At 40.2% G+C, this 26492-nt stretch overlaps 1 protein-coding gene across 1 annotated transcript; it reads right to left on the bottom strand.

Annotated features, from left to right (window-relative positions):
• Window positions 1–40: 40 nt before the first annotated feature.
• HCLS1 (hematopoietic cell-specific Lyn substrate 1) lies at window positions 41–26492 on the bottom strand. The gene is made up of 14 exons (XM_082654972.1): window positions 26406–26492; window positions 23906–23989; window positions 23262–23335; window positions 16249–16378; window positions 14162–14272; window positions 11525–11579; window positions 4500–4610; window positions 3782–3837; window positions 2920–2989; window positions 2105–2316; window positions 1581–1685; window positions 855–1080; window positions 649–717; window positions 41–458 (listed from the first exon to the last, which is right to left on the bottom strand). Exons 2-14 carry the CDS (start codon window positions 23987–23989, stop codon window positions 322–324), a joined length of 1440 nt encoding a protein of 479 aa, XP_082511098.1. The 5' UTR covers window positions 26406–26492; the 3' UTR covers window positions 41–321.

The raw sequence follows: 26492 nt of genomic DNA, 5'->3' as shown, positions 1-26492 counted from the left end.
GAGTTCACAAACAAAGGAAGGTAGAGTGGGGGTGGGGGTGGGTGTTAGAGGGGGGATTCATGGGGAAGGAGGCAGGACACAAGATAAACATCCCTGAGATCATCTAGGGTATCCAGGATAGACAGGACACCGAGGGGAAGGAGACCTCCTTCCTCATGCTGTCTCTGCCCCAAACCCTAATGGAGAGGGAGAGACAGTCTGTCTAGAGCTTCAGGCAACTCATGACATCCTGTCAGACACTTGCAGCAGAAATGGAAAGCGGGTGGAGGCAGAGCCACTTGGGACAAGGGAAGTCACAGTGCAGAAGACACACAGCCACAGTTACTGGAGGAGCGTGACATAATTTGCAGGGAAGAGTCCAAAGTGGCCGTGGCAACGTCCCCGCCACCAGCCCTCATCCACCATCTCAATGTCAGTGATGATGTCATCTGGATCAAAGGAAATCTCATCACTTCCCTCTGGGGAGAAAATTGACAGGATATTAGGATGGTCAGGCAGGAATCCCTCCACCCCTGTGTCCCCTTTAAACCTCAGGAAGGGAAATAGGCCTGTTCTTGATACCAAGTCTGGGCCCTATCCTGACCCCCAGAATCCATCCCCGTTCTCATGTATCAAGAGCCTCCAGGCACCAGGCCACTCCCAACCTACCTCCTTGGTAATCATACAGGGCTACAGCTGAGATCCCAGCCCCAGCCCCAGCCGGGCAGCCTGATGATCCTGCATAATGAGAAATATGAATATGGTCTCATCAACATGGAAAAGGAAAACAGACAGGTCCTTCTGTGTAATGGGGGAATTCTCCCTCTTCCTCTCCCCTACAGCTGACCAAATCCAGGAGCTGCCCCACCACTCACCAGCCAGAGTGGAGGAAAAAGAGGGATCCTCAGGCTCGAGCACATCTTCATAGTCACCCTTTGGTTCCTCATCTGGCTCATGTCTGTCCATTTCCCCAACATCCTCATAGTCATTCTCTGGTTCAGGCTCGGGCTCAGGCTCAGGTGCTTCTTCATACACTGGCTCTTCCTCCATCTGGAAGCCTTCTGGAGTCCTGGGGGGCAGAGCTGGGGGCTCCTCGTTGTCCTGAGAAGAGACAGTGTGAAGCAGGGTGACATCTGTTCACCGGGAGCTGCCTCTCCAAAATCTCCCAATGGAGGACTGCTAAGACCCCACCCATCCCCATGCTTCCATTCTACCCTCCATCCTTGCATCCTTCTAACAGTCTCTCCTAGGGAACACAATCTTTCATCCCTCTTCATTCATCAACCTCCCACACCCATCCACTCAAAGCACCTACCAAAAGATGATAGAAGGGAAGCAGAAAGCAAGTCAGAATCCTTGGAAGACCAAGAAAACATTGAAGCAAAAGCAAAAGCAAAAAAAAGAAAGGTGAAAGATGACAGCTAGGATGACTAAATATCCTAGTCTTCCCAGGACTGGGTGATTTCCCAGAATATAGGACTTTCCGTGCTAAGACCAGGATAGTCCCAGACAAACCAGGATCATTGATCATCCTGTACAGTCCACCTACTAGGACATGAGGAGATGGGGAAGGAGCAGAGAATCTTTGGGGCTCTGCTTACCTCTGGGGGATTCTGCCTTGGGGGCTGGGTAGGCACTGGTTGTTCCCTACTGGTTCTCACAGGCCCACGCTCTGATGACAGACAGCTCCCTGCTGGAGGCCAGGCCTGTGGAGGATGAAGCAACTTTCCAGTGAGCAAGAAACTTCCATCTTCTCTCTTGTACTGACCTGGAATACCCCTTCCTACCTCTGCCAGTTCAAATCATCCATTCCTCAAGATGGGCTCCAACCTGAAATGACAGCTCCTTCCTCTTGTTGTTGCAGCAGTAATTGACTGCACTGGCTGGTGACCTATCTTCTGTTGTACTATGTAAATCTTGGTTTTTTTCAGCTAACATTCTCATATGTATATATGAAGCTTAATTACACAATCAGATTGAAATCTTCCTGAAGACAGGGATAGCAACTGTAGACTTTGCCTAACACAGGGGAGGCCTGTGCTTTATTTTCTAAGAATACAGACCCCTTAGGCTCTTGTCTGGGCAAGGAATCCTTGACGTGGATCCCGAAGGGCCAAACACTTACCTCTGAGGAGATTTTCTTGGGCAGTGGGGCTGACACCACCGGCTCTTCCATAGTGGCCACTGGTGGCTGAGCCTCATGGCTCATCTTTACCAAGGCCTTTCTCTCCTGTTGCTGCCTGGCTTTCTGTTGTGCCTTCTCCTCTTCCTCCTGCTTCCTCTTTTCCTCAGCCATGGATTCAAATTTTGCCTTCAGCCCACGGGCACCACTGGAAGCTGCAGACACAGGCAAGAAAAATTAGGGTTGTCTTGGGTTGGAGGTAGGGGAGTGGCACTGGAATGAAGAAGAGGAACCAGTTAAATATCCAAAGAAGAGCAGGTAGAGAGGGGACTCATGGAAAGGGAGGTAAAGAGGTATCAATGAAGGAACAAGGGGGTTATAGGAGGATAAGGTAACCCTGATGCCTAGATTTCCATACAGCCAGGCCATGTGATCTCAGACTCTTGCCCTTTTTAAATCATAAGGCTTGTTCTCCTAACCTGCATCTTCTCTGTCCACATTTCTTAAAGCTGTATGCCCTCTGGCCACCATCTACCCTCTATCCCCCATCCAAAGCTCCTTTCCTTATGTGTTCTTCCCAAATGGCTCCCTCCCTTCCTCCCTCTGTTCTCTGCATACAGTTTCTTCACCAGTGTCACTCAGATATCCACTTAACCTAATTTTTTCTAGGAGAGCGAATCTGGGAATATGAGGGTAGGGGTCAAGTCTACCTCAGCTAATCTAGGTAGGTAAAGGCTTGGAATAGGTAGTCTAAGAAGAAAAAAGAATGAGAAGGGAGAAGAGGTTGAAGAGCACAGAGAAAGGGAATTAAAACTTACCAGCCTCTACGGGTGTTGTCTTCTTATAAGCTGTGGTTGGGGCCTCCATTTCATTGAAACCAACAGCGCTCTGCAGGTAAGAGAACAGTATAGGTAGTGGTGGGGACAGGGAAGGGAGTGGTAATAATCCAGAAGGCAGTAGTCGTGATTGGGTCACTATAGGAGGTCTCCCTAACCTTTTGATGCTTATAGTTAGACAGGGTATTCAAATAGTGTTGTTTTGTGGCAGAGAGAGGGGTAAAGAAGTTCTAGACTGGTGGGATTAGCTCTCCTTTTAAAAAGCTCAGTGTTCCTGGAATCTCACATCTCTAAGTCCAGTTGCCTGGAATGCAGGAGGGTCTCAGGCCAGTACATGAAGAGGTGTAGGGGACGACTGAATGGAGTGGGAAGAAATTATTGATTGAGTTAATCAATGCCAAGCAATCAATGAAATTTCGAATATCTTTTCCTGGAGTTTTTCTGTTTCTCTGTCTCTCTGCCTCCCTCCACTCTCCTTAGTTAAAGCTCAGGCTTCTGGGACTTCCCTGGTGGTCCATTGGGTCAGACTCCATGCTCCCAGTGCAGCGGGCCAAGGTTCGATCCCTGGTTGGGGAACTAGATTCTGCACGCATGCCGCAACTAAGAGTCCGTGTGCCACAACTAAGACCCGGCACAGCCAAAATAAATAAATATTAAAAAAAAAATCTCAGGCTTCAGAAGACATGCCCTTTAGATGCTGAGGGCAGTCAATGGGGAGAGCAGGACACCAGGAGGACAGTGCAGGGCACCTAGCTTTGCCCATCCTTTTTCCAGTTTTGCCTCTCACTCTTCTCCATGTACTTCAGGGAACCATTCTCAAGACACTAGTGTTCTGGTGCTTTACCTTATCCACTCGGTCCTTTTGGATGCCATACTGACCACCAAAGCCCTTGGCATAATCTGCAGGATGGAAAGGTCTGAGAGTCATAAGAGGAGTTAAAATGCTAGAAATGTACGGGAAGAGGGAGTGGGAGCAGTGAGAAGGAAGACCAGAAGACAGGAATGAGGAAAAGAGAAAGATCAATGAGAAAGTGTGAAAATCAGATGATAGAGAGGCATGGGTGGGAAAAGATGAAAAAGGATGGGGAGAAAAACACTTGAGAGAGGATGGAGGGATGAGAGATGGGAAGAGAGAAACAAAAAGAAAGAAGTGACAGAAAAGGGGAAAATATACGGGAAGAAACAGGAAAAATTGAAGAGCGCCCCCCAGCCATCCCCTATGTGTCCCAGGGAAGAAGGCTTTCTCTCTGTGAAGCAGAGGGGCCTCTAAGACTCACAGCCAAATCACCCTCTTGTCATCACCCGGCCTGTCTATCTTCATCCCTTTCTCAGTGATCCCTTTTCTTTGGTCATCCTCCTCTGTCCTGCTCCTTAGCTTGCTGTTTTCCCCTCCACCCCTGTTGGTCTCCTCCCAGCTACCCCTATATACGTACACTTACTTTTCATCCCACCACTTCCTGCATACCTGCCCCTCATATTCTGGGTCCTCCATGTCAGCCTTCAGGGACAGAAGGAGGGCTCCATGTACCCTGTGACCTCCCTCCTCTCCAATCCCAACTTACCTCTTTGGGATTCGTGTTTCTCTGTCTCTCCCTTGTAGTCATATCCCAGAGCTGCCTTGTCCCGTTTGTCCTCCTCTATCCCATAACGGCCACCGAAGCCATGAGAGTAATCTATGGTGGAAGGAGCAGTCATGAGAGCTCACTCTCAGCCCACGGGGAAGTGCTGTGGAAGAGAAGAGTCAGGAGGGATGGGTGCAGGGTGATAGGGGCCCAGGAAGAGAGCGGGGCTTGAATACTGGGAAATGAAAGAGAAATGTTATTCTAAGCAACTTCTATAAGCTTTAAACAATGTTCACTCTTTTCCTCTCCTCCCTTACTTCCATTTCAAGATGAGAAGATCATTTGAATTTTCTCCCTTCTTCAAGGAAGGAGAAAGTATAGAGAGTATAGAGGAGAGACTTCCAGAAAAAAAGAGAGATGCATATGAAATATATGCCTTTCCCTAATCTTATATAAACACTTAGCAATGTCAGAAAAATAGAGCAATCTCTCTTTTTTTTCTTTTTTAAATAGTGAATCTCAAAAGAAAAGAAGAAAAAAATTCCCAGCTCCAGAAACAAACAGGTGAATCAAAACAGCTGACATGATGGTAATTATGAGCTGATATAGAAAACCCAACCTGTTTTAAGTCCCAAATTTAGTGCCTAGGGATTAGCATCTAGGGTCTGGGGTTCTACTTCCTATAAGAACAGGTGGCTGGAGAGCAGGTTCTGCCCACTCCTATAAAAGAATTCTAGAAAAAGCCTACTTACCTGTCCAGGGAAATAGTGAGAGGAACTGTAGGGTTCTTTTTAGCATTTAGAGAAGGAAGTTTTACCTATGAGACTTGGAAACTCCAAGCCTACACCTGAAGGTGTGGGATACAAATATCCAGTTTCATGCTACTTATATCATACAGAAATTCTAAGCTGAGAAATTAATTGAATACTGATGTAGGAAAATATATACCGCAGAAACAGTAAGCATCAGAAGGATGGCATGAATATGAGACAAAATGGACCCCAAGACAAAATGCATTATAAAAGGTAAGAGAGACATAACTCAATGATAAGAGTGCAACTTGTCATTCATCAGGAATATATATGCTGGTATAAACCTATTATCAGAATCAAAACTCATGAAGCAAAGCAGAAAGCAAAATAGACAAATCTATGATCATAGTTGAAAATTTTAACACTCTTTTCTCATTATTAGTAGAAAATTTCAACAAAAAGAATCTAAAATTATAGAAGGCCCAAATAACATTATCAAGACCTAAGTGACATTTACAGAATATTGCACCCCCAAACTGCATAATACACATTTTTTTCCATGCACATATAACATTCACCAAGATAGACCACATGCTTGTCCTTATAAAAAGTTTCAATACATTTCAAAAGATTGGAACATGAGATAACATATCCTCTGATCACAATAGAATTAAATTAGAAGTTAATAACAATAAAATTAGAAAATTTCCCCACTACCTAGAAAATAAGCAACACACTTCTAAATGACTCATGGGTCAGAGAAGAAATGAAAGGGAAAATTAGAAAATGTTTTGAACTGAATGAAAATTAAAATATGCATGACTGTGGAATGTAGCAAAAACAGTGTTTAGAGGGAAATATATAGTTTTAAAAGCCCATACAGTAAACAAAGGTTTAAAATCAATTATCTAAGTTTTTACCTTAAGAAGCTACAGAAAGAACAAACTAAACCCACATTAAAATGAAAGGAAAAATAATGAAGATAAGAGCAGAATTCAATAAAATTTTAAAAACAAGTAAATAATAGAGAAAATGAGCAAAGCCAAAAGACACTTCTTTGAAATTAATAAAAAATAATACTGATGAATCTCTAGCAAAAATAATTAAAAAGAGAAAAAACACAAATTAACAATATCAGAAGTAAAAGTGAACATATCACTATAGATCTTACAGAGGTTAAAAAGAAAATAAGGGAATACTATAAATGAAGTTATGCCAATATATTTGAAAATATAGATAAAAATGGAAACATTCCTTGAAGAGCACACTATACCATAACTTAAGAAAGACTGAATAGACCTGTATCTATTTAAGAAATTGAATTCATAATAGAAAACAAAAATCATAAAGAAAACATGGTCTATTACTATTAAAACCCCTAGAACTCAGACAGAAATAAAGGCATAGTTTCTCTGATGGGAAACTTCTCAACCCAGGGCACATAAAACTCTCATAAAACAAATATCCCTTTCCCCCCACTGAAATAAATTTGCAAACAAAAATTACAAACCATCAAAAAAATAAATAACCATGAGGGAAAACAGATTAACTGAACAGAAGAATTAGCACCCTCAAGAACTGCAAATAATATAACAATGTGAAAGAAATTATAAAATGAATACTTTAAAAATAATTAAAGAGTTAAAGAAGGGTGAAAAACATAAGGAAAGCAATAGGGCATTATGGAAAAGGAATCAGCAGATTTTCTATAGAATCAAAGGGAACTTGCACAAATGAAAATACATGAAATAAAGTTAAAAATTTAGTGGACAACTTAAATGATAATTAAATACAGCTGAAGGGAGAGTTACAGAACTTAACAAAGATCCAAGGGAATTACCCAGAATACAACACAGGGAGATGAAGAGATGGAGATAGACAAGAGAAATTAAGAGACATCAAGAACACAACTTATCAAAATTTTTGGATGCAGTGAAAGCAGTGCATAAGGAAAAGCAATGCATATATTAGAAAAGAAAAAAGACCTAAAATCAACAATTTAAGTGTCCACCTTAGGAAACTGGAAAAAGAAGAACAAATTAAATACAAAGTAAGCAGAAAAAATAAATAAGAACTGGAGCAAAAAAATCAATGGAATTAAAAACAAGAAGCCTATAGAGAAAATCAAGGAAACCTAAAGCTGGTTCTTTGAAAAGATCAATAAAATAGATAAGCCTCTAGTCAGACTAACAAAGAAAAAAAGAGAGAACATAAATTACTATAATATCAGAAATGAAAGAGGCTATATTACAACAGATTCCAAGGAAATTAAAAGGTAATAAAATAATACTATGAACAACTTTATTCCCATAAATTTGATGACCAAGATGAAATGGACCAGTTCCTTGAAAAGACACAACTGCCAAAACTTACACAAAAAGAAACAGATGACCTGAAAGGCCTATATCTACTAAAGAAATTGAATCAATAATTAATAATCTTCCGAAACAGGAAGCACCAGGCCCACATGTGTTCACTGGTGAATTCCACCAAATATTTAAGGAAGAAATTATACCAGTCCTCTGCACACTCTTTCAGATGATAAAAGCACAGGGAATACTTCACAACTGTTCTATAAGGTCAGCATTACTCTAATACTCAGACCAGACAAAGACACTACAATAAAAGAAAACTAGAGACCAGTATTTCTCATGAACACAGATTCAAAAATCCTCAACAACATATTAACAAATCGAATCCAACAATGTATAAAAATAATTATCTACCATGACCAAGTGGGATTCATCCTAAGTATGCAATGATGGTTCAACATTTGAAAATAAATTAGCATAATCCATCACATCAATGAGAAAAAAAGAAAAATCACATGATCATATCAATAGATGCAGAAAAAGCATTTGACAAAATCCAACACAATTCACAATAAAAATTCTCAGTAAACTAGAAATAGAGGGGAAATTTCTCAACTTGATAAAGACTATCCACAAAAACTCTACAGCTAGTATCATACTTAATGGTGATAAACTTAAAGCCTTCCCACTAAGATCAGGTATAAGGCAACTATGGCCTGTCTCATCACTCCTTTTCAACATTGTACTTGAAGTCTTTGCTAATGCAATAATGCAAGAAAAAAAGTATGTAGACTAGAAAAGAAGATACACAACTGTCTTTGTTCACAGATGACATGACTGTCTATGTAGAAAATCCAAAAGAATTGACAAATTCTTGAAACTAATAAGCAATTATGGCAAGGTTGCAGGATACAAGGTTAATATACAACAGTCAATTGCTTTCCTATATACAAGCAACAAATAAGTGGATTTTGAAATTAAAAATACAGTATCATTTACATTACTACCCCAACAAAGAAATGCTTAGGTATAAACTTAAAATATGTATAAGATCTATATGAGGAAAACTATGAAATTCTGATGAACAAAATCAAAGAAAACTAAGTAAATGGAGAGATATTCCATGTTCATAGATAGGAAGTCTCAATGTTGTCAAGATGTCAGTTTTTCCCAACTTGGTCCATAAACTCAGTGCAACCCCAATCAAAACCCCAGCAAGTTATTTTTTGGATCAACAGTTTCTAAAGTTTATATGAAGAAGCAAAAGACCCAGAATAGCCAACACAATATTGAAGGAGAACAAAGTTAGAAGACTGACACTACCAGACTTTAAGACTCACTATGAAGCTAAAGTAATGAAGACAGTGTGGTAGAGGTGAAAAAATAGACAAATAAATCAGTGGAACAGAACAGAGAGCCCAGAAATAGACCTCCATAATTATAGTTAACTGATGCTTGCCAAAGGAGCAAAGGTAACACGATGAAGACAAGATAGTCTTTTCAACAAATGGTGCTGGAACAAGTGGACATCCACAGATTAAAAAAACAATGAATCTAGACACATGCATTACAAAAATTCTCTTTTCACAAAAATTAAATCAAAATGGATCATAGACCTAAATGTAAAATGCAAAACTATAAAACTCCTAGAAGATAATATAGGAGAAAACCTAGATGACCTTAGGTATGGTGATGCCTTTTTAGATACAACACCAAAGACACAACACATGACAGAAATAATTGATAAGCTGGATTTCACTAAAATTTTAAAAACTTTTGCTCTGTGAAAGACAATGTTAAGCAAATGAGAAGACAAGCCTTACACTGGGAGAAAATCTTTGCAAAAGACACATGTCATAAAGGACTGTTACCCTAAATATACAAAGAATTCTTAAAACTCAACAATAACAAAACAAGCAACCCAACTTTTTAAATAGGTCAAATATATTAATAGATGCCTTGCCAAAGAAGATATACAGATAGCAAATAAGCATATGAAAAGATGCTCTACATCATATATCATCAGGGAAATGCAAATTAAAACAATAATATAACACTACACACCAATTAGAATGGCCAAAATCCAGACTACTCACAACACCAAATGCTGGTGAGGATGTGGAGCAACAGGAACTGTCATACATTGTTGGTGGGAATGCAAAATGGTGCAGCCACTTTGAGTGACAGTTTGGCAGTTTCTTACAAAACTTAACATACTCTTACCATAGGATCCAGCAATTGCACTCCTTAGTATTTACCCAAAGGAGCTGAAAATGTAGGTCCACACAAAAACCTGCACACAGATGTTTATAGCAGCTTTATTCATAATCGCCCAAACTTGGAAGCAACCACTATGTTCTTCAGTAGGTGAGCGGATAAATAAACTGGGGTACATCAAGACAAAGGAATAATATTCAGCAAAAAAAAAAATGAGTTATCAAGCTACGAAAAGACATGGAGGAAACTTAAATGCATATTACTAAATGAAAGAAGCCAATCTGGAAAGGCTACATGGTATATGATTCCAACCATAAAATATTCTGTAAAAGGCAAAACTATAGAGACAAAAAAAAATCAGTGGTTGCTGAGGGATGAGGGAGATGAATAGGCAGAGCACGGAGGATTTTTAGGACACTGAAAATACTTTGTATGACAGTATAATGATGGATATATGTCAGTATACTTTTGTCCAAACCCATAGAAAGCACAACACCAAGAGCGAACCCTAAAGTAAACTATGGACTTTGGCTGACTTTGATGTGTTAGTGTAGAATCATCCTTGGTAAGAAAAAAAAAAGAAAGAAAAAAAAATACACACACACACACCATTCTGGTCAGTGATGTTGATAATGGGGGAGGCTATGCATGTATGGGTGCAGGACTGTAACTTCCTCTCAATTTTGTCCTAAATCTAAAAAGTTCTGAAAACATAAAGTCTTTTTTAAAAGAGAGAGAGAGATGGAGAATTAAAAGTTCTAATATACATCTGAGTTCCAGAAGAAAGAATAAAAGAGAAGAGAGGAGAGACACTACCTAAAGAGAAAATGCCCGAGAACTTTTCATGTTGAAAGTTAATTCTCAGGTTGAAGAGGAGCAATAAGTCTCATGTAGAATAATAAAAATAGATCAACACCTAGATATAGCCTGATGATATTTCAGAACATCAGAAACAAAAAGAAAAATTTTCATGAGACAAAACAAAAACAGAGAGACAAGACATGTTACGTACAAAGGAATGATGATCAGACTAACCCAAGAGAAATGCCATGGATGATGGAATAATATCTTCACCACGATGAAGGGAAAATAACAATGAAGAATGGAGCAAAATAAATTTTTTTTTCAGACAAAGCCTGGGAGTTCTCTCATAGACTCTCACTGAAAGAACTATCAAAGGATATACTCTAGCAAGAAGGAATAGAAGAAGTAAGGAGGAAACAATGAAATATTATAAACAATGATGAGCTAGTAAACTGGTAAATATGTTGGTCAATTTAAATAAGCCTTCACCTAGTAATAATAATGATTAATTTTTGTGGGGTTTAAAAACAAACACATGTAATCGATATACTAAACAATTGTTCAGTTGGTACAAAGACTGTAGAATGTAGAAGAAATGTAATTAAATTATTCTTCATTTCCTGTGTTACTCAGGAAGAAATAGTGATTAATTTAAAACTTAAGCCACAGATGCACATTAAAACTTAGGAATAACTTCCTAAAATAAAGGAGTATAATATCCTATTTTTGATCCATTAGAGGGGAAATGGGACTAAAGAAAACTTGACCAAGCTCATAGAAAGCAATATAGGAGAAAAAAAGAAGCAAGTACATGCTTGGATTTAAAAATAAAATAAAATAGCAGGGAACTGGGCCATGGAACTAAAGGGAGTTGACGATGGCTGTTGGTAGTTGAAGTCTGGGTAGGCAGGTTGCTAAGGCTGAAATGCAGGGTCCTTGCCTTTCTGAGATGCGTGTTTTTCCACTTCTCCTTTGTAATCAAAGCCAACAGCTGACTACAGAGAAAAGGAGAGAGAATTGATTAGAGTCAGAGATGAACATTTTCTCCCGCTCTCACTTACCCTTACACCTATAGCTCAGCCCAGGGGTTAGTTATAGGGGCTCAGAGCTGAGTATGGGGGTTCAATGTAGAAACAGACAGTACCCTGACAGGCTGGTGTAAAGGCAGTGTGCTACAAACCAATGACCATGGGCCCTGGACACAGATAGCTCTAGATCCAAACCCCAACCCCACCTTTCCTATTTGTAGTTGTGTAACTTTAGGTATGTCCTTTAATATTACTAAGGCTCAGCCTCTTTTTTTAGTTTTGTTTTTCTTTTGGCCATACGGAGGCATGTGGGATCTTAGTTTCCTGACCAGGGATGGAACCCGTGCCCCCCTGCAGTGGAAGTGCAGAGTCTTAACCACTGGACTGCCAGGGAAGTCCCCCTTGGGCCCTTTAAATATGAAATGAAAATAGGTATACCTGCCTTATTAACCTCAACTGTAAAATGATTCCAACTTATTTGGGATATTGTGAGGACTAAATGGGGCAAGATACATAAAGTGTGGGCACTCAGTAAATTAGTGTTTTTCTTCCTAAGTCTCATGAAACTAAAATGAGATAATAGCTAGAAAACTGCCTTTTAAACTATAAAGCAGCACTGTGCACATGTAAGAGATATCATCCTATACTGACTGATTATACTGTGCCTCTTCTCTTTCCTTACACAACAGTGGAAACGCAGAGATGTAGATTTTGGTGGGATGAGAGGCAACCAGGAGAATCTGGATCCTAGCTGCTTTGGGACAGGATATATTGGTAAATATCTAACCTAGCTATGTCCCCATATGGCTCAGTAATAGGTCCCTAAGCAAGTCTAGATTTTGCATTTTAAAAGTTATTAGTATGGGACTTCCCTGGTGGTGCAGTGGTTAAGAATCCGCCTGCCAATGCGGGGGACACAGGTTTAAGCCCTGGTCCGGGAAGATCCCACATGCTACGGAGCAACTAAGCCCGTGGGACACAACTACTGAGCCTGTGCTCTAGGGCCCAAGAACCACAACTACTGAGCCCTCGTGCCACAGCTACTGAAGACCACACGCCTAGAGCCCATGCTCTGCAACAAGAGAAGCCACTGCATGAGAAGCCCATGCACAACAAAGAGTAGGCCCCGCTCGCCACAACTAGAGAAAGCCCGTGGGCAGCAATGAAGACCCAATGCAGCCAAAAATAAATAAGTAAAATAAATAAATTTATTTTAAAAAAAGTTATTAGTATGTATTGTTTCTTGATTTACAAGACACACTGATTGTTAAGGTGATTCGGTTTGTGGCTGGTGAGGCAGGAATTGAAAGAAAGAACAGTGAAAGATTAGGCAAAGGCAGTAGGGGAGCCAAGAAGGAAGAGAAACTGCACCCTGATTAGAGACCATTACGTGCTCCATATTCCATTACGGCTTTTAAAAATTATCCTCTGTGCTTTTACTTTACCTTACAGTATGCTTTGAACTTTTCTGGGTTTTTTTACCCCTACAATTCAAATAACACTCTAACACTTAGCTTTAAGGATCCAGGCCTACTTATTAACAGCTGCAGGTTAAACAAACAAACAAACAAACAAAATCTCAGCTAGCTGTGAAGGAAATGTCCCCTCTGTGTGCTGCTGCAGGGCAGAGACACTACTCTGCTCCATAAAGAATGAGCTCAAAGAATCTGATCTACTAAGGTGTGAAAATGAGAACATGAATGAGTTATCAATCGTACTCTCCGGACCACTCTATCGTCTGTAATCATGCTGTCCTTTTTCTCTTTCTCTCTTTAAAACTATCACTATTTTTTGTACAAAGGAGTCTTTAAAACACCTGGACTTCAAGGAGTTAGTACTAAGTCCTGTGAAAAGTAACCTTCACCTTCTAAAAACATTGTAACCTTAATTAGTTGTTTTACTTGATTATTTGTTACCATTGTAATAATATTTCAGCTGATATGTCTGTTTTCCTGAAAGGCATAAATATTTATAAGGCTTTCATATTAGACCAAAGGAGGAACTTTGGAATTTCCTCTTCTCCCTTCATGCGTACAGGTATGATAAAACCAATGGCTTAACATAGCACAGGGAGATCAGCTCGGTGCTTTGTGACCACCTAGAGGGGTGGGATAGGGAGCGTGGGAGGGACACGCAAGAGGGAGGGGATATTGGGATATATGGTATAGCTGATTCACTTTGTTATACAGCAGAAACTAACACACCACCGTAAAGCAATTATACCCCAATAAAGATGTTTAAAAAATAAACAAATAAATAAAATAAAATGCAGGGGGAAAACAATAAAACAATGGCTTAGGGATTCCTTATTCAGAGTTTGGGAGTCTTTGTCTCTTTTAAATTAACACCTTTCAGGTCAGCATGTGGCCTCCAACAGCGGCACCAAAGAACTTGCTGAAGGGGGTGTGGGAGCCATCCTCATGATGGACCCTCCGTGAGGCCACTGCCCCATCTTTCCACAGGAGAAGCACAGACCTACATTCAAGGTGATTGTTGGTAAGTCCCACATGATCTGAGTTGGGTGGCACAGGGAGAGAGTTGTCACTTACCTTGTCTGCCCTGTCCTTCTCCACTCCGTATTTGCCCCCAAAGCCTCTGGCAGCATCAGTCTGGGAAGAGTGCTTCTCCACCTCAGCAACATACTCATGGCCCACAGCACTCTGAAAAAAATCAAGATCGGAATGAGTGAGAAGATAAAAATGACCATGAAAAAATAAAATGATCAGAGATAGGATGGGATGTAAGAATACAAGAAATTCCACTCTAGGTCACACAGATAATCTCTGACGGAGTGCCAAGGAACGTGTGATGGGAGAGCAAGATGACTTTTTCTGGAACCTTGCACATCCTGACTCTTCTTTAATACCACTAGGAACCCATCATTTAGGAAACTCCCATAGGATGGGTTGGGAACCAGAAGGATAGAGACTACATAGACAGGGAAGTGTTTAAACCACTGCTTAAAAAGAGGGTGAAACACGGGCTTTGTGCATCAAAATAGAAATGAGGGTAGTTACTGGGGAGACACCTAAGGGGACTGACTAGATGCCATAGCCCGGATTGAATATTTAACACAGCCAGGTGCTTTTGTTCTGGACCTTTGTTCCTACACAACCATCAAAGTTCAGAAGTGCAGCCTGGGCCTTAATATTAACAGTGATTGACTCTTTATACCAAAGGGGGCTGGTAGACAACACCGTGAGTAGTCCAAGATGGCATATAATTTAACTGTTTTTTATTCCCCTCCACTTTTTTCTCCATCTACCATTTTCTACTTGGTTTTGAAAGGTATGTCTCTTTTAATATTTGGATATGGATGCTTTAATAATCTTGGAATTGAATAATACTTCAAACCAAATAGTGATACCTTGCAGAGTCTCAACTAAGAAGAAATTAGAAAGTTTCTTCTTCCTCCTGAATTTCCGATTCCATGCTGGGATAAATATTAATACAGAGATGGATGTGAAACACTGCCCTATATGAGTTCCTGGGAGCTCATTTTGCAGTGTTTTTGGGTCTGTGTAGGTCAACTTTGTTTGCTGAATTCAGGAATGAATGACTGCTTATCTATTTTACTCTTTCCTAGGAATTCTGTGGGAGAATACAATGCCTACTTTGCACTTTACACAATGACAGAAGGGTGAACTAACAGCTTTCATTAAATTGCTTTTTCTCCTTGGAGATTAACTCTTTTTTCTTATGGGAATATATCTCTATCTTTTTTTAAAATTTATTTATTTTTTATTTATTTATTTTTGGCTGCATTGGGTCTTCGTTGCTGCGTTCGGGCTTTCTCTAGTTGCGTCAAACGGGGGCTACTCTTTGTTGTGGTGTGCCAGCTTCTCATTGCAGTGGCTTCTCTTGTTGCAGAGCATGGGCTCTAGGTGCGTGGGCTTCAGTAGTTGTGGCACATGGGCTCAGTAGTTGTGGCTCTTGGGCTCAAGAGTGCAGGCTCAGTAGTTGTGGCACATGGGCTTAGTTGCTCCACAGCATGTGGGATCTTCCCCGACCAGGATCGAACCTGTGTCCCCTGCATTGGCAGGCGGATTCTTAACCACTGCACCACTAGGGAAGTCCTATATCTTTATCTTTGAGGTTAGGAAACTCAATGGAAAAATACAATTCAACATACAGGCTTTCTTTTTATCATACTTTCATAGTATCTAATGGATAAAGGAAAAATAATAATATATTTGAGGACATCTAATAGATAAATTCACATAAATATTTTTCACGTCTATGTGCAAATCATATTAAGTGATGTATAAAATATGTACAAAAAGAACACTAAATATACAGTAAAGAAACCAGTAAGAGACACATCCATTTAAAAGCAGTAAGTGATTTTAAAACATATTTTCCCCTTCTCTACGTGTGTCTCCTTAGTCTAGGAGTTACAGTGTGGCTGGGTCTACATACACTAGGCCAGCCCTTCTAAATTCTTGGCTCCCATTTTCCGCCATCTATATTTTATGTGTTGAAATCAGGGGGCAAATGACACAAATAATATGTGGACATTCTCTTTTAAAACCCAAATGAATATTTTACTTTTGAATAAGTTTTAAACCATAAAACCAACAAACGAATCAATTCACTTATTTATTTTTTTAAAGCAAATATCCCCCTTTCAACTCACCTTGTCCATTCGGTCTCTTTCCACCCCAAACCGACCTCCGTAGCCGTGGGATGCTTTGGGCCCTGATTCCATCTCCTTCTTCTTGAGAACATCATGCTCCTCTGACACTTTGTTCCTCAGCTGGTGAATGCTGGAAGTAACCACATCACAGAGACTCGTCTAGCACAGAGATGTCAACAAACCCTCCTTCACAGAAAAATTGAAATCTTGCAGCGTGTTCTGTTCATTTTTAGCAATAGCCCCCAAAGTGTACCTGTGCTGGGTCTGGGAGTAGGAGGTTAGTGTGGTCTGCATATACAGCCTGATATAAACTCTCCATAAGCCAATAGTATTTCTTCTAGTCTGTTATTTTGCTCACTAAATAACCTTCTGATATTTAGTCTCATGTTCCTAAATATTAGAGGACAGTGTTACCTATATTCTAGCAACCGAAAAGTTATTTTCCTCTCTGAATGGATTTATTGTTTAACAGTTCGGTACTCTACCTCAAGAAGCACAAAGATATTCATGCACCCTTTACCCACACATTCTAGTCCTAGAAGTCTACCCCAAGGAAATAGTTTTAAATATGGCAAAGTTTAATGTCTAATGATATTCACTGAAACATTGTATTTAATAGCAAGAACCAAGAAACAATTTATATGGAAAAAATGGGGAATAGTTAAGTAAATTGCAATATTACTTTTCAATGGCACATGAGGAAGTCATTAAAAACGATGATTACGAAAAATGCAGCATTGGGAAATTTATCTATACATTAAGTATTCTGTGTCTCTTCTTGTCAAAAATGAATGCCCTTCACACTGCCCATATATCTGCTAATTCCTGAGAGGACTAAAAACTAAAAAGGGCTCACTAATAAAATTCACTCTCATCACTAATTGTTGCAAAACTTTAAGGCTCAAATAACCTTGATTTGGGACACTTCTGTCCTTAAGAGAACATAACACCAAAAGGAGGCATTCTCTTTCTTACTTCACTTTCATCTCTACCATGTGGGTAGAGAATACCTCTCTGTATTTGTTTGGGCTGTGGATAAGAAGTGACAGCTCAGCACCAGCACCAACACCAGTACCAATAAGTGACAATCAGGACTGATACTTGGACACATATAAGGACCACTGGGGATTCTTAGAAATATTTGGGCAAGAGAACCCTAAATAAAAAATTTGACTTCCTGCAGCAAGAAATGGACGTTTAAGGAACTGAGATATAGTGATGTTCCTGGGAGTGCGCTAGCTCAGAAAAACCAGATATATTGCTTACAGGTAGAATGGCCATCTCACATCAGAAAGTCTCCTCTTTCGTGGAAGAATAGATCCATCTTGTGGCCTTGTAGTATAAGCCCAACAGAGGTCTTTTTAAAAAGCCTTCTCAGCTTTAGTCAAAGTTAATTTTAGAAAACTGGCTTTGAGCCAGATGAAATTAAGCTAACAGCTGGAAGAACCCTCTGTTCCTGTGCCTGCTCTAAACCCTCTGGCAGCAGTGAAGGCAGAGATCCTGTGTTGCTATTTCAACAGCATCAACACTTTAGAACTGTCAGTGTCAGAAAAGTTATTGGTTCCAAGAACAGGTAAATGACCAATATTTCCCAACAAAAGTGTTCAGATGAAGAATGAAGAAAATGGGACTAAACATTACTTTCAAATGGGAAAAATTAGCAAAGTTTTAATAAATCCAATTACTGTTACATGGATCATAACTGTATTATAGTTGAAACAAGTTTTTAAAAGGGATTAGAAAATGAGATTCAGGAATATCCACCTAATAGATGACAATGAGGTTAGTCAGAGAATCATGACAATAGATAATATAATTTGAATGAAAATGTTGGGGCCAACAAAGACCAACTTCTTACCAAATTCATCAGAATATAGCTAAGGCACTATAAATGTGTTAGTTATATTATTCCTTTATTAAATAAATATTAAACTTTTTTGAGTGTGAGGCACCATTAGGCTCTGGCAATACAAAGATAATTAATGTATGAAAATAGTGATCAGGTGGAAATACAGAAAGGAAAAAAAAAATTGTAATTCAATGTCCTAATTGGCATACCTAAGAAACTTTTAACACATTAACTCTCAGATGTCTATTTTAAGGCTTAAAATACCTTGGAATTGATGAAGCAATACAGTTTATAGAAATCAAGTGACACCCAGGACCTCAAAGATGAGCTAAGAGAAGGAAGAGCTTTTTTTGTTTTTTTTACAAAAGTAAAAACACAAAAGTGAGTGACAGACTGTAAGATTTTATTCACAAACAGTATGATCATAGTTGTAGAAAATCCTAAAGAATCTACATAAATGTGCTACTAGAACTATTAGGTATATTTAGCAAGGTCCCAGGAGACAAGATCACTATTAAAAGCAATTTTATTTCTACATACTAGTCACAGACATTTCTGAAAAAATTAAAGAAGACCTAAATAAATGGAGACATATCCCATGTTCATGGGTTGGAAAACTCAAGACTATTAAGATATGAGTTCTCTCTAAAATGATCTATAGATTCAGTGCAATCCCATTCAAAACACCAACAGGCATTTTTGCAGGAATTGACTAGCTAATTCTAAAATGTATGTCATACAGAGTGAAGTAAGTCAGAAAGAGAAAGACAAATACCGTATGCTAACACATATATATGGAATTTAAGAAAAAAAAATGTTATGAAGAACCTAGGGGTAAGATAGGAATAAAGACACAGACCTACTAGAGAATGGACTTGAAGATATGGGGAGGGGGAAGGGTAAGCTGTAACAAAGCGAGAGAGAAGCATGGACATAGATACACTACCAAACGTAAGGTAGATAGCTAGTGGGAAGCAGCCGCATAGCACAGGGAGATCAGCTCAGTGCTTTGTGATCGCCTGGAGGGGTGGGATAGCGAGGGTGAGAGAGAGGGAGACGCAAGAGGGAAGAGATATGGGAACATATGTATATGTATAACTGATTCACTTTGTTATAAAACAGAAACTAACGCACCATTGTAAAGCAATTATACTCCAATAAAGATGTTAAAAATAAAATAAAATAAAATGTATGTGGAAATGTAAAGTCCTAGGATGGTAAAAAGTGTTTTTTTTTTTTTTTTCAAAGGAGAGCAAAGGAGAAGGACTACCTGATTTCATGACTGCAATAAAAAGTGCAGTACAATAAAGCTACAACAACCAGTGCAGTATAGTGTGGGTCAGAGCAGACATATAAATCAATAAAATAGTCTAGAAATAGACCCTCATGTATATGGTCAAAGATGCCAGGTAAGTCAGTGGGGAAAGATTAGTCTTTTAACGATGTTGGAATAATGAGATATCCTTATGGAAATAAAATGAACCTCAATCTTTACCTCACACTGTATGCAAAAGCAAATTTGAAATAGATCATAGACTTAAATGTAAAAGCTAAAACTATAAATCTTTTAGAACAAAACATAGGAAAAATCTTCACAGTTTGAGGTAGGCAAAAATTTCTTAGACACATAAAGCACTAACCATAAAAAATTTTGATAAATTAGACGTCATCAGAATTAATATCTTCTGGTCTTCAATAGAAGCCATTAATAAAATGAAAAGGCAAGTTACAGTCTGGAAGAAAATATTTGTAAAACACATATGTCACGAAAGACTTTTATCCAGAATATATAAAGAACTCTTAAAACTCAATAAGAATACAAAGATCCCACTTTAAAAGTGAGGAAGAGATTTGAATAGACACTTCAGAATGAAGATAAATGAAGATATATGAATGGCACAAGAAAAGATGCTCAATAAAATTAGTCAGCAGAAAAATACAAATTGAAATCCCCACACACTTACAAAAATAGTTAAAATTAAAAATATTAATAATAACAAGTATAGACAAAGATGTGGAGCAATTGAAACCCATACATTATTTGTAGGAGTGAAAAAACGTTTCTTTCAGAAAACAGTTTACTGGTTTCTTAAAAAGTTAAAACACACTTTTTATATGATTCAGGAATTCTACTACATTTAGGTGTTTCCCAAGAGAAGTAAAAATATATGTTAACAAAATGACTTGGATCAAAATGTTCATGACAACTTTATTTGTAATAGTCCCAAATTGTCAACAACCCAAATGTCCATCAACAGGCTAATAAACCAAACTCTGGTATATCTGTACAATGCAAAATTACTTGACATTAAAAAGGAACAAAAGACTGATATACACAAGACCATGAATAGATCTCAAAAATATTATGCTTAGTGAAAGAAGACAGACACAAAAGAATACCTTCTATATTATTCCACGTACATGAAATTCTAGGATAGGCAAAACTAATCTGTAGTGACAAGAAGCAGATCAGTGTTTACATCCAGCCAGGGGTGGGGAGGGGTATATCGACTGTAAAGAGGCACATGGGGGCTTCTCTGGTGGTGCAGGGGACACGGGTTCGTGCCCCGGTCCGGGAAGATCCCACATACTGCGGAGCGGCTAGGCCCGTGAGCCATGGCCGCTGAGCCTGCACGTCTGGAGCCTGTGCTCCGCAACGGGAGAGGCCACAACAGTAAGAGGCCCGCGTACCGAACAAGAAAAAAAAAAAAAAAAAAAAAAGAGGCACATGGGCACAAGTGAGCAAAAGTGGGGAGAAGAAGATGGAGAAAATGCAAGAGCCCTTGAAAACCTGGCAGCTCCTGGAAGCACTAGGCTGCTTGGAGCTGCCTGGCCCAGGACTTCTCTACACAATAGATGAAGGATGGATAGGATCATTTGAACTATTCACCAAATTACCAAACCATTCCCCAAACTAAATATATTTTAGGCAGACTTAAAAAAGAAAGATCATGGTGTAGAGGATGGTAGTGAGATTAATGAGAACCACAATCACTTCCTTTTCCTGCTTTGAGTCATTTGAGCTCTGCAGCTACTGTTCTCCTGTTCAACTTCCCCTCCTTTCCAAGGACTTTAGTGATTCCCATCTGACGTTAAAGGTTTTCCTAGCCCACACTAGCCAGAAAGAATCCCAGAGTATTGGAGGCTTACTATTGGAAGGTCCTGTAGAGGTCTTTTTGATCCCAATGGCAAGACTGGGAATCAGAGAGGGAAGTGACCTGTCCAGGATCACCTGGTTAGTTACTAGCAGAGACTGAGCTTTTATACCTTAGTAGCCTGGGTAAACGGCAGGGGAGTGGGTTTTTGTGTAAACGTCTCCACCACTTATTCTATCAGATATAGATTCAGTGAGGCTAATAAGGAAACACCCAGGGTCACCACATTTTACAACTCTAGCGGTCACCAGTCAGAGTAATATATATACTGGACTGTGTAACACAACAGTCCAGGTAAACGCCACTTAGGAAGAATGAAGATCGCCATCTGTTTACATGTTTACTTTTAGGTTTTTAGGAAGAAAATCTGATTCAACTAATCTATATTAACAGGAAAGAGAAATAACATTATTGAGCTGCTAAGTGGTGCTAAGTACTGCACTAGATTTTGCTATATGTTAGTTCATTGAATTCTAACCATACACCTGCCAGGTAGCTATTATTATCCTCATTTGATAAATAAATAAGCTGAGTTTCAGAGAGGCTATATGTCTAACTCACATTGCTATTAATGGTAAAGCTGTGAATTGAATCTGAATCTATCTGATATCCAAACTCCAGCTCTTTCCATAAGATCATGGCAGGGATTTAGGAGTCTTCTTTAAAATGTTCTACTCCTACTCTGCATAAGACAGGCACTGGGAGGGGAAAGGTACAAGGAGAGTTTGTATGCTTATCTTAACAGTTTTCAGGATACTAGGACTGAGCGGCCTTTTCTCAGAAAAGGAAAGACGTCTTACTTTGGGTAGGATTGATGAGCCTACAGAGGAGCATCAAAGAAGCTTCCTGCATGACCCAATTCCATGTTTTTGCTTTCCAACTGCTTCCAGAATTGCCTACTTTCTTTAAATATGATATTCATTACAGTTACTTGAAATAAATCATTTATGTCTGATTAAACAACACTGTGGAGTACTGAATATTATCAAATTGTATAAACATGTGCCAGGTTTTCATAGTGTGTTTCTTGTGCAATGTGATAATCCACTGACACTTTTTAAAATCTAGAAGAAAATGAGGTAAAAACACTGCTGTTTGTGGGGGAGGGGAGTTAAAATGGAGCTTAAAAAAGATTAATTTTGCCTATTTATTTACTTTTAAATTTTGCTCCTGTTATACTGTTTATTGCGTCTATTGGACATTCTGACACTATCCAAAGCAAACAGCCCTGGTTAGATGATCCCGAATAATCCATGGATTATTAAAGAAGAGAGAATCTCTCAATCCTAATACACAACATATCCCACAGAAACCCCTGGATTTGTCTGTGAGTAACTTCCTTCTCTGTTATGGTATCAGAGTTTATTGTTTGTTTTGCTTTTTTTTTTTCTGGTAAAATATTGGGTTATAATCTTTAAGATCCCTATACATCAACAGGTTTTCCAAGTGTCATATTTCTTCATATTACCATTCATGGCTTCCTACTTCTATTAAGTAGCCAAACACAAATTTTTATTTTAAAAGGCAATTAGACCAGGTATGGGACCTGATATTGTCCTTGTTTTACAGCATTTATTCTGAGTTCTTTATCTTGACATTTTACTGAATCCCCCTTGGCCCATCAGAAGTCACCCTACAATCCAGACACACATTTACATTTATGTGAATAGATAGAGAGTAAATGATACAAGCTCAGCACTTCCCTCTCTGAATTCCTCATGCCTTACTGACGGAAGAGAAACAGTTATAATAATAGGCACAGTTGGGGAAATATCAGAGTGGCTAGAAATAAAAGACAGATAATAGGGTTGGGGGGATAAGAGGAGAGACATGAAACAAATACACAATGACACCCAAAGGGACACATGGGGACAGACTGAAGGAAAAGCAAAGACACACAGACAGGAATTTCCCTCTTTCCTTCCCTCCTCGCCTTCTCCTGAGTCTCCAAGGTTTCCTTGGGTTCTTCCCATACCTCTTTCCCTCCTCCCAGTCCTTTTGGTACCTACTTGATGTGCTCTGTGCGTCCAGACCCCTCAATGGTCTTGGCTCCCCACCGTTGTTCCTTCTCAGAGATGTCATTCTACAAAAGACAACACTCAGCAATAAGTGATGGCAAGAAATGTGCCAGGCTGCGAGAGGCCACACAGCTGACACACATAACCCCCACGTCCCCTGCATTAGCTGCTTCCGGCACTCAGGGACTTTACTCAGACTCCTCTCTGTGCTTATCCCACCCAGGCCCCCATGTTAAAATTAAGCTGGTGAGCTCTGAAACCTCCCTTTCTACTCTGCATCCCTCAAACTTTCTTCTTTAGGTCTCCTACAACTTCCGAATTCCCCCAAATTATACATGTTCAGCTCAAATCCTGGCTCTCACGCCAAAGGACACCCAGTTAACCTGTTCCCTCAGCATAGCCTGCCATAGCCTGTCAATCACAATGTCAAACTCCTTCGCACCCGTCTCCTTCCATCCTCAGCACAGGCTATCATGCAGGCCCCACTCATGACAGCAAACTGTCCTGCCAGGCAGTCCCACCATGAGGGCTATCCCAGTCCCAGACTTTTTCTAAGCCCCCTCAAGGGTTACAGAGTGGCCCACACGCCTGCCCACTGCCCTTCATTGTCCAAGGAAAGTTATTTCCACACTCACCACAAAGTCAGGGTCTGTGTCCCAATCATCACCCTGGGTCTCCACGGAAACAGATACATCATGACCTACTACAGACTTCCACATCTGAGGGTGACAGAAAATGGGAATGATTAGGTGAAAAAATCAAGAAGAGGGAAAACAAGAACGCTGAAGTCAATGATATAGCAGCCAAAGTTTCATGCTATTTTTTTCTTAGAAGAAAATAGAATCTGAGGCAAAGCAGATGGAAGTTTTAGGAAAGCACTTTTTCTCAGTTAGAGGAAGGGGGATGTGGATTTATTTAAGACAAACTAATGTGGCCTGGGCTCATTAGTCTGGACTGAAGTCATCATGAATGTAGGTAATACTAAATAACCTGGGTGTCAAATGGCTGAGATCCTTCACTTGTGTCAAGAGGCCAGCCAGCTAGTGGCTTGAAGAGGTAATCAATGAGGATTGCTAGAACATCCCTGGAATTACAGCAACATTTCACTCAGGTATCTACATATAACTTCTTTCATAGTTCTTGAGATATATATTTGTCCAGCTCTTGATAATGTGAACATCTACACTCCTCTACAACCTGCTAAACGCCGTTGAGAATTTTTCCAACCTCCACTCAATACTGGCCACTGCACAGCTGTGTGTCAGTAGGGGCACTCAGCTGAAATTCCTCAACTGAACAATGCATGGGGAAGCATTATTTGCTGAGAATAATTCATTTATTGTTCAATTTTTAAAAACAGTTTAATTATACTTTGAAAGTAGATAACTGGTTCAAAAAAGAGCATGTAATAAGCCCCTTGTTTTGAACATTAAGAATTATTTGACTTTTATTAACTAAATAAATGTTAGAGAAATATTTAGAGAACACTGCTTTGAGGGGGTGCCAAATTGTTATTCCACTAGGGCATCCCCAGTGTTTCTGCTGGCCCTGCCAGTCCTGTGTGAGGAGCTGCACAGGTGCTCTGCATCTGTGGGATCCTGGATCTTGGTGTGGAGAGGAAACAACAGACAATGCCCATCTGTTCTGGTGCTGAGACTTCTTGACCCTGGTACCACTTGCTGGCTGGCAACTCCCTGCCCACCCTTCCCTGCTCAGACTCCTTCCCCACACTGTTTACTGTCTTTTAAACAAGCCCATCTTAAAACCACTCCTAAGACCCTCCAGTCTCTCCAGAGGTGCTCAGATTCTCCAATTCTCCTTTCCACTTGAAAACTCCATCCTTCTCCAGCTCTTTGAAAAACCCCTTGGAAACCAGTCCAAGGGAAATCTGGGGGTAGATTGGTTAACAAGATGCAAAGAGGACACTGGGGAAGTACGGACCGAGTCAGCTGCACTGTGCGATGAGTCACTGCCAAGAGCAGCTCTGCCTTCCCCTGTGGGGCAACAGTAATGCATGGTGGGGGGCACATTGATAAGACCTATGGTCCTGGCTCCTGGGTTGCTCTGTAACAAAAGTTCACACAGAAAACTGGAAAAGAGAAGTTTCTGAAATATTCATGAGCAATAAGGAAGCAGTGAGGACCGATAGTCCTGTCCTCTTTCTTGCTGTTCCTCCCAGGTCTCAGGTTGACTCTCCCATAAGCCTGCCATCCTCATGTATTTTTGAAACAGAGGGAAGGGTTTCTGACACAGAGACAATTTAGTATGCTTGAGCTACTGGCCGGAAATACGGAAGCCAAGAGGTACTATTTAGAGGTGGGAGACCAGAGAATAAGTCGGTGAGGCCTGGTGGCCAGGATATCAGGCACAATCGAAGGCCTCTTCTTAAGGCTGCCTGAGTAAGGTACACGGACAGAGAGTCAGATCATCCAGCTCTGTGGGAATATGGGTTAGGGAGTCAAAGTAGAGAGGGTATGTACTTATTTGCCAGGTACCAGGTTAGGCAATTTACAAATATTAACTTAAATAATTTGGTAAATCACTGAACTTCTCTGATACTGTTTCTCCCAAGGGAAAATAAATGGAGAGGTTAACCTCGCTAATTCATCAAGTCCCCTCCATTTCTGACATTCTGGGATCCTGTGACCCTACAATCAGAGAAACTAGCCCTAATCGAACCGCCACACCTTCATCTGGCACTTGGTTCTCAGCACTGGTATACATTAGCTACCACTACTTCCTGATCTGTTGCAATGTCTCCTGCGGGTTTTGTCTCTCTGCTAGACCATAAGCTCTCCAGGGGCAGAGACCGTCTCATCTCCAGTGGTCCTCCTCCCAGCTCAGTGCCTAGGACCATCGGGCCTTAGAGAGGATTGTAGATTGTGGGCAGAAACCAGGGGTCCTGGGTGGCTGCTGGATCGCGTTCCCTGGGCTCCAGCATCTCCCTTCTGCTTCCATCCCCAGATGCTTGTTATCCACAAGACCTCACACCCAGGCCGGCCTTCTGGCCATGAAAGGTTAGCAGCTTACTAGCAGGGACTTCACAGCTCAGCAAGGACGAAAAGTCAGGCAGAGTCCTCTCACTTCAACTCTTGTCCTATGCTCCCCAACTTTCCCACTGCCCGGAGTACCCACCTTTAACTGCGCAAGCGTTTGCTCTAGGCTCTCGGCTCCTCAGGTAGACACTCGGCTCCTCTCTAGCTCCTGCCACTTCAGAGCAAG

This window comes from Grampus griseus, assembly GCF_964374135.1.
Source record: "Grampus griseus genome assembly, chromosome: 5".
Classification (NCBI taxonomy): domain Eukaryota; kingdom Metazoa; phylum Chordata; class Mammalia; order Artiodactyla; family Delphinidae; genus Grampus; species Grampus griseus.
The sequence above is the reverse complement of the archived record's forward strand: the minus strand, read 5'-3'. Positions and strand labels throughout refer to the sequence as shown.

Excerpts from the sequence above, each read along its gene's own strand:
- HCLS1 (XM_082654972.1), bottom strand. The coding sequence starts at position 23,989 with ATGTGGAAGTCTGTAGTAGGTCATGATGTATCTGTTTCCGTGGAGACC. Across the intron at positions 16,379-23,261 it reads GGACGCACAGAGCACATCAA|CATTCACCAGCTGAGGAACA; the intron begins GTAGGTACCAAA and ends GGTTACTTCCAG. Across the intron at positions 459-648 it reads CCTGTATGATTACCAAGGAG|AGGGAAGTGATGAGATTTCC; the intron begins GTAGGTTGGGAG and ends TTTTCTCCCCAG.